Raw genomic sequence first — 13,609 nt, forward strand, 5'->3', positions numbered from 1 at the left:
TTTAAGGTCATGGAAGAACATCTAATAGCAATGCATATTAAAACATTAACCTTTTAGTTGGAGATTTATTTGCAAAGTGTGTGGGACGAGCGGATTTGCCTTTTGAAGCAAAGATAAATGTTGTGTACTGCAGACTCAGGGGACTGAGCAAGTACTGGTTGTGGAAGCAGCCATTAAGAACAACCTCAACGGAGGAGGGGTCATTACTTATAGAATGTGGAACCATGTGCAGGAGCAGCAAGTGTTAGCTTTTAAAATGCGTCTTGCAGATACACTGGAAACATGTTTGTGCAGGACCAACTAAAGGCAATGTCAGCTGTTGGGGGAATAAAACAACAAACACAAATGTAATAACTAAACTTTTCTTGAAAGCCCCTGGTTTCTTTGTGCACCACTGCTAACATCTCCTGTGTTTGAAATTACATTGGCCTCTTTCAAAAAAAAAACACACACACACCACAAACTTCACCTTCCATAAAACGAATTCTGTCAGGACTCAAAGTAATAACTGTGTGGTGGCATTTCAGCGGCAGAAAGGATGGCCTCGAAAGGCCATGCCAATCCAATCCTGACTCATGACAGCTACAGCCAGCCTCTTAATTGATGCTTGGGACACAGTGGAGATTTTTATGGTTTTACAACCAAACATCACACATCTAGCAAGGCAAGAGACCTTCCTTAGAAAACATAGTTTTTAATGTACCTTCGGTTACTGTGACCAGAAGAAGCTGTAAGTCTACATTAGAGAACAAAAATACATTCTATATGATCTTACTTTCTTAAGTAGAGGAGAGAGCATGAGGAAGGAGTGACTTCATCCAAGGGTGCCAATTTTAAAAACAGGGAAGAGAGCCACTTTTAATGAGCTCAGGAAAATGGAACTGCTGCAGCTGCCCCCTTTATTATTATTTTTCAGTCGATACGAGGATGAAAAAATAAACATTTTCTCGTTGGAGAGTGTAGCTCACAAAGTGAGCTCTGTATGTGCTGTCTTACATCATCTCTGGGTCTCAGCAGGTGCCTGAATCCTTCATACGACTTTCCAATTTGCCTTGTACTTCACAAGGAATCTAAAATTTTTATTTTTTTCTGAAGTTCACCTATCTATAGGAGATAAGATTTTTGAGAATGAAGAATTCTTCCAAATATCTATGTACCCAACATTAAGGAAGCTGGTTTTAGTGATGGTTGGTGCTTGTACCATAAAGTTTATTAAATATTTTAAATATCACCTGTGGTTAAAAAGTTTATAATCTTCATGTAATAGTCGATATGATATAGTAGGTACTTGGTAATTGGTAGCTACTAATATTATATTTTGGAAAAACAATGAACTTGGATTATGAAAAAAAAAAAACAACTTAGAATGGGTGTGAGAGAGGATCATGGAGAATCAACTGTCAAGCTTGTATTTAACACATGAATTTGTCAATTTCACATCTCCAATCTATAGCACTACATCAAATACCCTTGTTCAAAATCATGGGCATTATGAACAGTAAGCCTTACATCGAATAGTCTGGGTAATGGAATCAATGTTGTTTAAAAGCACAGGTGAAGATGAAGTCTGGGCTGCTATTCAAAATAAAAATTTGATGAGAACTTTTCAGAATTGAAGTAATTTATAAATCAATATCTGAACCTAACCAACATCTTCTTAACTCCCTGGTATCATCCATATGCTTTTTAAAATAAATAAATATATATGTATATTTATTGATTTCAGAGAGGAAGAGAGAGAGAGAGAGAGAGATAGAAACATCAATGATGAGAGAGAACCATTGATCAGCTGCCTCCTTTACACCCCTTACTGGGGATCGAGCCCACAATCTGAGCATGTGCCCTGACTGGGAATCGAACCTTGACCTCCTGGTTCATAGACTGATGCTCAACCACTGAACCACACCAACCAAGCTCCATACAATTTTAAAATCAATTATCTTCTTAATTAAACTGTAGTCAAAAATCCAACTGTGTCTTTCCCTTCCTCTGTTAAGGCTAAGGTAGGTGGACAGATCCTATTCTGACACCAGGTGAAAATGCCCCATTGGCATTGGGTTACTGAGATCTCTCGTGATTCTGGGAGTGACAGTTCAGAAGCAGGGAGTCAGCACTCCCCAGTCTAAGTCCGGCCAGAGGCACTTCCGGGAGGAACTCAGTCTGCAGGACGCATTTCTTGTTTCTCCTCCAGGACTTGGTCCTGTCTATGTCTTTCATTGGAAAATAAAATTGTTTCTTGAGTCATTCTGCATTTGTATTTTTCATCACTATCTTGCCCTATTATTTATTTTTCTACTAATTAATAAACTGTAGATTTGATAGATGACCTACTCTTTTTCCCAGCAAAATGACCTAAAATACCAACAGCAAGAAACACCACTTTCATTTCTCTAGTTATTTCATCCAGGCTATGTAATGTTGGGAAACAGGGAGATTGACTGCCTTCTTTGAACAGATTCTATAAAGGCTGTAGTAAACGGCACCCCGATTAAAAGTCTTGGGAGACATTTTAACTGCATTTCATAAGTAAGCGTTTCACTCCCCATCGGTATTTTGAATTACATTTTCCTTGGTATTAGTTTATCCACAGGTGTTACACAATCCAATTCCACATGGTGCATATAGAGCTCATCCCAGTTTGCAATGAGGTGTGGTTTCATTGGCCTTAACCAACCACACAGCTAATATTGTAAGAAATCAATATGTAGACGCAACCAACGAAATTATTATCGTTCTGTTTATCACCTGCAGGTTGGTCTCTAAGTGAAGGCACATCTCTAGCAGTCGCAGGTAGAGCACCACATTAATACTAGTAGTTTTGATTCTTTGCAATTTCTACAACCTACCTACCACGAATGGGAGAGTATCAGAAAGACTCAAGGCACCCTTCCTTTTTAAAGGAAGCTCTCTGGATATCTTTCTTTTCAAAAATAAAAGAGAACAGAGTTTCACTGTCAAAGGAACAAAGGTTATTTGAACCTGTCAGGTATGGAGGTGATTTAGCTCAAATGAAGCATGGATGAGAAGGGAGAAATGGGATCATGAGATGAGCATGGCTGTGGCAGGGTGGCTGGCGGTGGGTGGGAGGGAGGTGGTGCTCACCACTGCCCCCTCTGGCTCCTCAGCCTGGGTGTCCTCAGCAGGTGCAGCGGCAAGGGGCTCCTCTGCTTTCGGCTCTGCTGGTGGAGCCTGTTCAGACTCAGCCTTTCATTGTTTGTGTTGAGAGTTAGAGGAAAAAGATGAACAGATGAATAGATAGCAGTACAGAATATTGGACCATTAAGACTTTCTTCATCATCCCACAGGCAACTAGCTTCACCAAATCTGTGCTGGGAAAAAGCCCTACACTTGGCATCATGGGCCTTTACCGAACTGGAAAGTCTAGGAATGAATGCTACCAACTTCTTTTTTTTTTTTTTCCATCATCGAGGACTGTCATTTCCCTTGAAGTTAGGACAAGACTTACCATTTTGGCTATTCATTTTACTTACAATATTTAGGCGACTCCCTTCCTATGGCATCTGTAAGAGATGCTAAAATGGCACTTTGAGTTACCATTGCCGGCTGGAAGAAGTGAGAAAGAGCTCACAGGGCACACACAGCTCCGGGAACTCCCAGCTTGTTGGGGTCCAACCCCATCAGGTCCAGGGGTCCCCAAAGGTGTGGACGAGTCAGCGAAGAAGGAATGTGTAAGTTCTGTGTCTAGGTTCTGTGTGCTGTTGTCTTGTTACATCTGTATTTATACCAGTTGATTCCAATCCTATCAATCTCTATTCCAAAGGTTAGGGCGTTTCTTATCTCCATTCCAGGGAGTAAAGATTATGTAGCTTAAGCATGATTGTTCGTAGTTAAAGTGATTAACTACCCCGCCTGGCACTTAGTAAAGGGGTTTTATTCCCTCCCTAACTTCAGGGGAAAATCCCTACCTGGGGAAACAACCTTTCTTAGAGAGGTGACCTTGGTTAAAACACATAGTGCCAAGAGGGTGAGCAAACATATTAAGAACAGTATGCCATATATGCCAGGTCCCTTGAAACAGCAAGGATGGACTGGCTCCCGGCACCAGCTCTACCGCTTTGCATTACACCAGAAAATGGAAGGGTCATCCCAACATGTAGATCAAAATGCATTAACTTGCACAGGATAGTAATCTCCGTGGTATCAATTAGACCTTTCTAATTGTGTGGAAAACGGGAGGTTTTCATCCCTGTTGCATAGACATCATCCTGATTCCAGCTCCTACAGTCTCTTAGCTCTAGACTGTTTTGGTTTTAAAATTAGCAATATTAAATAACAGTGAGCCGTTAAAAACACCACAGCCAGTGCATGTGACTATGGCTACTGAAAATGTTCTCTTTTTCAATTCTGATTAATATAAATAAGCATATTTATTTAGCAGGACTTTTTTTTGATTGCATGGGTGACCATTTGAGGGCACATTAAGATTTTTTCCATCAGAACATTTAAACTGTAAGAGTTTTCAAGTGTTTTTTAGAGGACCAAGAAGTCACCAGTAAATACTCTGAGTGGAGAAATCAGTAACTGTCAGATACTCACCATAAGCAATCAAAAGTCACCTTTAGCTCTCTGCCCCCACCTAAGCTCATCATGACAAGTTCCAAGGGGAAGTGATGGGAAAGTTATGCTGAGATTAGAGGAAATGAATAATGAATAGCTTAGCGTTAGATAAACAAAGCATTTGTCTTGTGGCCCCCACCAAATCCTCCACTGCGATGCACGCCATGATCACAGTGCCTTTCTCTTTAAAGGGCAGAATAAAAGGAAGGACACATTGGTAGATAAGTGTGCAGAAATTTGATATTTTATGTGCTTTTATAACCTTTAAGAGGTATTCTAATACAATTTTTAAGAGAGAATAAAATAAAATTCAACTAATATACTCTCAGAAGTTCCTTATGGGAAAAGATTTCTCTCAAAAGAATGACTTTCATAATGGAACAAGTTTTCATAGCAGCAGATACTGTAAGTCAAGATGATTTTCTTTGAGAGCATGCTATCAAATGACCTACACATGAAGGACAGGCAGGGCGACCTGACAAACCAGGAAGCGTTCTACCTGCAGGTGGGCTGTCCCTCTGGGAGCTGATTCTATGAGATGAAGAAGTCTGAAGCCCAATGCGGAGCCAAGAGAAGTTTCAAAGGATGAGTTAAATACATAACACTGTGCCTTATAAAAGTTAAGATAGCTTAAAATGAGTAAACGATTTGCATCAGAGCCTGGGTTTCTTGGAAGTCTGAAGTAGCTTTATGTGAGGCAAGATAAGTAGGGTGAGTTTATAAATGAGTCAAATTGCATTTGCTTGCTGAAATCAAACAACGCAACAGAGGCATAGCATGAAGAGGACGTCGAACCAAATATGTCCCCACAAGTCACAACATTTCCCCTATAATATCACACCAGTATTACAACATAGCATTGCAACCTAACACCTAAAATTCAGGGGGGTAAGTGAATATAACTCACTGAATGATGAGTAAGGATGGAACAGGATACAACGTGACTGTACATAAAATCAGCTACTCAACTTTGGAAACACAAGTCGCCCTTCTATTCCTTCTAAGGTAATGTAAATTTGTAAATATTCTATCAAGATAGAAAGGAAAACCCAGGCAAAGTGGGAATGATATCTCAGAAAAATATCTAAAACAGGCATCAGAATTGTGCCCTCGTTCAACCCCTTTCTCCTAGAGGCTGCATCCCTTGACAGACATTGCAAATGGGCGGAATCCTTGCGCTCCCCAGTTAGGAGCACTGGTAATGATTTCCTATCATTTGCTCAATTAGCCTTCATCATGCATTAGCGGAGAGGATACTCTTCACATTTATTGAGGCAGCAGGATGCCGCAATGGTTTAATTCAGAGTCTCAGAAATGGAAATATTCCTTTAGAACAAAACTAGTCGTGTAAACTTGGCCCAGACTTTCCGATCTCCTCTGTGAGAAGACGGAAGGTGAGTCAATGCAGAGGAAGACGGATGGATCAAAGATGGGGCTAAGAGTCTAGTCACATTCCAATATGTCATTTGCCTTCTAGTCTTACTTCTCCAATCTTGGGAGAACTAATGTTGTGAGAACTGCAAAGGACCAAGGAGGTAATTCTGAGCCCCGGGCAAGGTGGGCAGATTCCAAGGGTTTAAACCAGCACTCAAACAATGTGCTGTGGGGCTGTGCAATGCAGTCTGGGAAGGTGTGCCACTGACTTCAGCCTCCACCTCGCTCAGAACAGACAGTGATCAAATGCTGGGAAACTGCCCTGCTCCTGGGGACATCCTGTATAATCACATCTCACCAGGAGATGCAGGTTCACTGCGCTTTCCTAGTTCCCCACAGGGAGAGCCAATGCCTGCAGCACATGCAATGCTCGACATGACAAGCTGGGTTCCCCAGTGGAAAGAAGGTGCAAGATACCTGCTTCAGAGACTACATATCAAGAGAAGGGAAGGGCAGGCAAGAAGTTCCTCGAACCAGCTGTCGGCAGTAGGAAGATGCTCAGAGAAACTTTAAAAACACTGGGTTCTATGACTGGACTTTTTTTTAATTAAAAAATACTTTTATTGATTTCAGAGAGGAAGGGAGAGGGAGAGATAGAAACATCAATGATGAGAGAGAATCATTGATTGGCTGCCTCCTGCATGCCCCCTACTGGGGATCAAGCCCACAGGCATGTGCCCTGACTGGGAATCAAACTGTGACCTCCTGGTTCATAGATTGAAGCTCAACCAGTGAGCTACACCAGCTGGACATCAAAGTAATAGGTGTAAGTTTATGATACATTGTCTTTCCTTTATACCAGTATTTCCCCATTTTTCTTAACCCATTCACAACTGACAGTGAGAAATCTCATCCTCCAGTATCAGTATCATTACCCAGGCTGAGAACCACCAATAAACATAAAACATGAGTCTTTCTGGTGCCATTATTAACACCAATGTAATTTGTATTTTAAACATTTCAATCTTTATTTGAAAGCCACACAGATTCTACCTTTCATTTGGTTACCCAAAAGGCAGAAGTATGACGATCCATGACAAGCTATTAGAGACACATTTGCCTTTGAAAACATATCAAATGAACTGTTAAGACAAACTTCTCAGAATAGAATTCCTTACTTAGAAATATAATCGTCTAAAACCAAAAATTCATTCTACTTAAATCCAATTCCAAGCTCCAAGTGTAAAAGCCAGGAGCTGGGATAATTATACACTTTTCCATGGAAAGCCAGTGAGCTACAAATAGCCCTTGTGTACTAATCCTCAAAGATTCAAAATCCTCTGTAGTGTATCAATGACAAACTGACAAGTGATATAACTCAAATTTCATCATTTAACTTAATTACTGAGCTAGAAATGCTAACGGCAACATCCATCATGTAGGATTTCCTCAAAGATAAGAGTAACTCTGCTTCCTACTCACTCTCTAGCTAATCTTTTCTTTCATCTCATCTCTCGTCAAAGTAGGAATCACGTCTCTACTATGCATTACTTCTACAATTCGAAAAAAGACTGGAGATAAGAAATGAGGTAGCTTCAGGTTCAAGAAAAAGCAACGCTCTATTGTGAAACATGAATTCCTGAGGTGATTTCATTCTCAATCCTGTAGCTTAAGTTATATGCACGTGGAAACATCCATGTCCTTCATGGATTGATGGCGTCCCACTGAAGCCCATAATTAGGAGACCGGATTTGTGCTTTCTCTGTGCCTTTATAAATAGAAGCAGCCACATTCAAAGTCACACTGAGATTTTTCAGAAGCTTTCCTTCCTATTTTCTAGAAAAGAGGGGCTGTAGAAACTACATTCTGAATATTCAAGCTCCAGATAACTTAGATTTATCAACCTTAGAACATTTGGTAGTAACTATCAACTTCCCCCAAACACAAACCAAAATCAACTTACCAAGTTGCAGATTATATTCTGGTCTGTCTGCATTGTAAATAAGGGAGTGTCCTGGGGCTGAAAATCAAGGAGAAAATAAAAGATTAAAAGTATTAAGGTTCTAGCTAATTTGCTATAAAACAACGAAGATATCATTTAAATTAGTTCTCATCAACTGTGTCAATAAGCACACTATAAAGTTTTAAAAAGTCTCTTTGTATTATAGTCAGAAAAGCAAAAAAATAAAAAGAGTGATTTTAACAGTAGTTATTCTAAATATAAATCTGAGCTAGCAGAATACGAGGCTATGACAAGAGACATTAAATAAAGGGCAGTGTCCTCAGGGGTGTCTTTGGTCTCCAGCTTGTCCTCTGGACATCTATACCGACTTAGAATTTAGTGGCTGTAAAAAACTTTTCAAATGTTGGGAACTCAATCTTATTATCATACCTCAGTGTGACTTCTACAGGTTAATGATGAGCCATAACTTAAAAACTTCAAGACTTGGGCACTAATAGCATTTATATCTTAACTATAATATTGCCACAGATTGTCCGGATGGCTATGGTGGAACAATATCAGAGGACGGGCATGAAGCAGAGGGGAGGGGAGAACTGTGGAGGTAGGACGATGAAAGTGTTTTTATGTCCTTACCTTCCAGAGAATGAGTCAATAGATAATGCTTTAGAAATCAAAGAGTAACAGTATAAGAAAGTCATGCATCCATATGGGGGGGAGGAGGGGATGGGGAAACCATCTGTTAAAAAAATGTGGTGAAATATTTACCTCCAAGAAGCAGGAAATGGAGAGGGAATATGATGATCAGAAGTTTTTAAAGAAAAAACTCTTATAGCCCCACCTGTGTGGCGCAGTGGTTGAGGGTTGACCTATATGACCTGGGAGATCAAAGTTTGATTCCTGGTCAGGGCACATGCCCAGGCTGTGGGCTCGATCCCCAGTAGGGGGCGTGCAGGAGGCAGTTGATCAATGATTCTCTCTCATCATTGATGTTTCTATCTCTCTATAACACTCCCTTCCTCTCTGAAATCAATAAAAATATTTTAAAAAGAAAAATAACGCTTATAAAATTTTGCACTCTTTAAGTTATAACTGATAAAAATAAAAAATTTTAAATGAGAAATGAATAATTCTTATGACTCAAACTTTCAAGAGTTGTATGCAGATGGAAGCGATGCACAATCCTTTATGTTTGTCTCTATCTGTATTTGGGTGTGGGTGTGTGTGAGTGGGTTTTATCTTTTTATAGGTAACATGGGGGAAAGTAATCAAACTTCTGAATGAAGAAATTCTAACTGTTAAAATTTGAAATTTTTCATGTCTAATATTCTGAGACAAAGCATTAATCACAGACAAGCTTCTGTTTGAAGTCTCCCTTCAAGGTTTCCAGACCTTAATCCATGAGCTCCATAGCCAGGTGGTCTGCCTGTTATGTGGGTTACAGCTGTGCATCTGTCAGGACATATACAGTGAATGGGACCGTCCGTCTTGTGGCTCCTCTCCCATGAATTTTCAAGGAAAATACTGCCTTAGAGAGCCAACCTATGATATCTGATCTTCCACTTGCTCCTTTCTGGAGATCCATTGAAGAGGGATGGTTCTGTGTAGTATGTCTCATATGAATCTTTATAAAAAGGCTCCTAAAATGTATCATATTTTCTAAAAACCAATTTTATCAGTTCAAAAGGATCCCATCTCCTCTTTTCAAACAGGAGAACCTAGTGGATCTCTCAGATCAGGCCAACTTCTAGTTTCTAGTAGAGGAATCAGTAGAAGGCAGGAGCCCACAGTATAGTAACCATATTAATGATAGCTAACTACAATCATGGAAGACTCCATATGTGCTAGGCTGCTGGGCATATCCCATTTAATAGTCAAAACACCCGTACAATGTTGAAAATACTACTGTTTCCATTACTGAATTTGTAAGTAGTGGAATTTTGTGCTGACACAATCATCACGCCATTCCAGTGACACTAAGGTCCTTGTTTTAAAGATTTGCATTATTCTCAACAGATGGATTTTGCCAGAAGTTGATTACTTACCTGGGTGAATCCATTAAATGAACCATCAGAAGCCTAAACAGAAATAGAAATCAGAGTACATTATTTTTTCATCAATTTTGTAGGATCAGTGAATGCCCATTAGATAAGTTGGAAAATAATGACCACCATAATTTTTAAAATAATATAAGAGGTGTAAGTGCTTAGGAAATGTAAATGGCTGAACTGTATTATTTTAAATAGGCTGACCAGAAAAAAGAAAGCTATTTTTACAATTAATGCTGGCGTATGGCTCAGTGCTAACAAAACCCCACTTGCTTAATAATGAGAAGATTATCCTGGAGAAGAGCCATAAGGGATTAAATAGCTCTTTTTTTCCAAGATATTGATAGACTCTAGAAGAAGCATTTTTAGTATTTTTCTAACATCATTTTGTTAGATTTTTTTATGACACCTGTCACTAGATTCTACAGTTTTAGGCTTGGATAGAAACATTTCATGTGTACTTATTGGGGTAACCACTTAGAAATAGTAAATTAGTATGTTCTACATATTTTTCATAATTGAACAGTAAAAATAAAAATTAAACAGAGTAAACAGATAAATAGACTTTCATTAATTCCAACATAATCATTGTTTTTCTTGTTCTTTCTTTTTTTAAACATATTTTTATTGATTTCAGAGAGGAAGGGAGAAGGAGAGAGAGATAGAAATATCAATGATGAGAGGAATCATTTATTTGGCTGCCTCCTGCATGCCCCCTACTGGGGATCGAGTCCACAACCCGGGTAATTGCCCTTGACAGGAATCAAACCTGGGACCATTCAGTCTACAGGCCAATGCTCTATTCACTGAGCCAAACCAGCTAGGGCGCTTTCTTTCTTTCTTTGGTCAACCTATTTGTGTTTGGTTTGCACAGATTTCAGGAGGTAAGAGGTACATGAATGACAGTCTGTCAGGGAGACAGGCAGGCCTCAGAGAAGACAGTGATGGACAATGAAGTGGGCAGGAAACATTAGGAAAAATAGAACCTACAGAAGTCTTTGTCTAGTCTATACTACATACTAGGTAAGTACCTCTTCTTTATCAGCCCCAATTTCTTGGTACAACAATCCATATCTCTGATTAGAAATTTCATCTTCAGATAAATCTGAGTTGTTGTTGCCATCATCTTGGGGACTAGTAGAAGTCTCGGTGCTAACATTCTGGGAGGTTCCCAGAAACAAAAGTCTAACTGTCTCTTGGCTTTGTTCCCAGCAGCTATCAATAGCTTGTTCCTCACATACATCTGCCAGTAAGTCCACTTGCAGCCTTTTCTTGCTCTCAACTATATCTAAATGTTCCCAGAATTTATCTAAGCCTCCCATATCACGGATAAGCCAGTGGTTAATAGAATCAAGACAACTGGCAAATCCACTTGCTTGTCCATCTGGTCTACCAGAGAATTCCAATATATCCGTATTAGTCATTGCTGAATCCAAAGTTGGCTGCAAGATTTGACCTGGATCTGTTCCCCAAGAGTCTGTTTTCGCGATTCGTGGCCAGTTAATGGTATGACTACAGTTCCCAGTCACTGTACTTGCAGACCCCTCTATTAATGAATCTTCTGCTTTACCCAAACACCAGTCTCTTCTGTTTACATTCATCTCCAGAGCATAATTAAGATCTGTCCTAGACCGAGCTGCCAATTCATGTTTCATTGATAAATGAGCAGCCTGATTTCCATCCCTATCATCTTCAGGTGCATGTAACACAGGCTCACATTGAATCTCTTCAGCATCTGTACCCCGCTGTGCTGAATGATATATCATAGCCTGGTTAGGAGGGTCTACTAAATTTTTCTTTATATCTTTTCTAGATAAATCCCATCCCTCAGGACTGGCATCTTCAATATTAGGCTCACAGTCTGTCTGGAGAGGCAGATTCAAAGAATCTGTGTGATTGCCAGGCTTGCCTCCAAAGCCTTCTATAATTTCACAGTTACTTGTTATTACTTGAATCCTCTCATCTAGCACTTTGTCTCTGTCAGTAAATTCATCTGCCATGTCTTTTTCTGATATGTCAATTTTCTCAAAATGCCTTTCATTGGTCTTTACAATTTCCTTACACCTAACTCTTAGATCTTTCCTAGTTTCCTCTTCACTGATTTTTAAGGTCTCCTGGTCTCGCTTTCCTATTGTCTTAAGAAGATCAACCATCCCGCTTCCTGTACTTTCACATGCTTTCTCTTCACATCCCTCTGTCCCTTCTAGTGTCTTGATAGCAATAGCTCCAATGTCTACCTTTCCACATGTCTCCACACCTGCCCACACAGAATCTTCTGTCTTCTGTTTCTCTTCCTCTTCTTCTGACTTTTTAAGATCTTCTTGACTTTCGCTGATGAGGCCACCAGTTTCCATGGCTGGCATCTCTGAGTCAGGTAAGTCATAAGGCTGCTCCGTTTCCATACAAGCAACAATGGCACATTCAGCCTCAGGCATGGGCTTTGGGGACAGTTGTCCATCTCCGCATGGAGGGGCTGGCCCTGGGACATGCTCCCCCTGTTCGGCTACAGTGTGCCCGTCAGCAGAAGGAAACATCCCGGTGGGTAATCCCATGTCTTGCTCTGCTTCAGAGAGACATGCAGAGTCTTCCTGAGACCCACCGTACGTAGTTTTTTGGCTGACTCTCTCTGTACTAGCACCAGGGCCCCAAATAAATGCACCTAGGTCAATCTGAGATCTTTGAATTTCTTCGGCCAACCCACTCTCTGGAGTTTCCTCCATGACCAGGTTACACAAGGAAAGACTTTTTGAAGAGTCAGTCTTTAGAGTATGCAGAACAGCAAAGGAAAAAAAAAACACAAGATGAAATAGATCATGGTAAGAGTTGATGAGAAACACAAAGTTCTTTAGTAGGGTCGCACCAGTTACACAAAACTAGAGAGTATTAAACTAAATAAGTGGCTTAAGGTTACATCTGTGACTAGCAATGCCACAAGGGAAAAAAAAAAAAGCTTATTGTAGGTAATATACCATGTATATAATGAAGATTAAATTTTTAAAAATCCAGAATTTTCTGGATATTTACCTACCGGCTGGACCAAATCAGCACTTGTCTGTATAAGTAAAAAAAAAAAAAAAAGTAAAGTAAAAAAAAAAAAAAGTAATAATAAAAATCGTTAAGACAAGAGAAAAAAATTGCTCATACATTAAAATCCCATGCTCTCCAGAGTCAATGTTCTGCTAACGGCTGTGGTTTTCACTGGTTTGAGATGAAATTTTATAGGATTGAGTTTCGTCCCAATACTGTCGAGATTACCAGTATACCACTGAAACATACAGAAAGCCTCTGACATTTTCTAGTATCAGCAACGTTTTATGGCTATTCCATGACTGTTGCTCTAGCAGACTCTGAAATACAAAGTTTCCCATAAATCAGCATGAGAACAGCAGCAAGCTCTAGCAACCACGAAATTACGCAGCACCACCTGCTCTGAAACAATATCAGGGTAAAGTCTTCCCCAACCAGCCTGCACTTGGTTCTGCCTTTGAGGTGGTTTTTGGGTGGAGGATGATCTGATACTAGCTACTCTGCCTGGAGGATTATCCTCAGGTTCTCCCCGCATCCTACGAGATGGATACAAAGAAACAACACTGGGGAGTAGAGAGGACCAAGAAACAGAGTAATTATGTCCAGGGAGCTATTATTTCGC

The 13,609-nt window shown here is 40.0% G+C and overlaps 1 protein-coding gene across 2 annotated transcripts in view; it reads right to left on the reverse strand.

Moving 5' to 3' along the window:
- AMPH (amphiphysin) overlaps nucleotides 1-13,609 on the reverse strand; it is a 146,180-nt gene that overhangs the window by 18,994 nt on the left and 113,577 nt on the right. Inside the window, exons 14-17 of one of the 2 annotated variants that reach the window (XM_059655726.1) lie at nucleotides 12,989-13,012; nucleotides 9,958-9,990; nucleotides 7,916-7,972; nucleotides 3,103-3,204 (exon numbers count right to left, since the gene is read on the reverse strand). In XM_059655726.1, the coding sequence (XP_059511709.1) occupies nucleotides 3,103-3,204; nucleotides 7,916-7,972; nucleotides 9,958-9,990; nucleotides 12,989-13,012 (216 nt within the window). The remainder of the gene's footprint in view (nucleotides 1-3,102; nucleotides 3,205-7,915; nucleotides 7,973-9,957; nucleotides 9,991-12,988; nucleotides 13,013-13,609) is intronic. The other variant, XM_059655727.1, reaches the window with a different exon arrangement.

This window comes from Myotis daubentonii, chromosome 10, assembly GCF_963259705.1.
Source record: "Myotis daubentonii chromosome 10, mMyoDau2.1, whole genome shotgun sequence".
NCBI lineage: Eukaryota > Metazoa > Chordata > Mammalia > Chiroptera > Vespertilionidae > Myotis > Myotis daubentonii.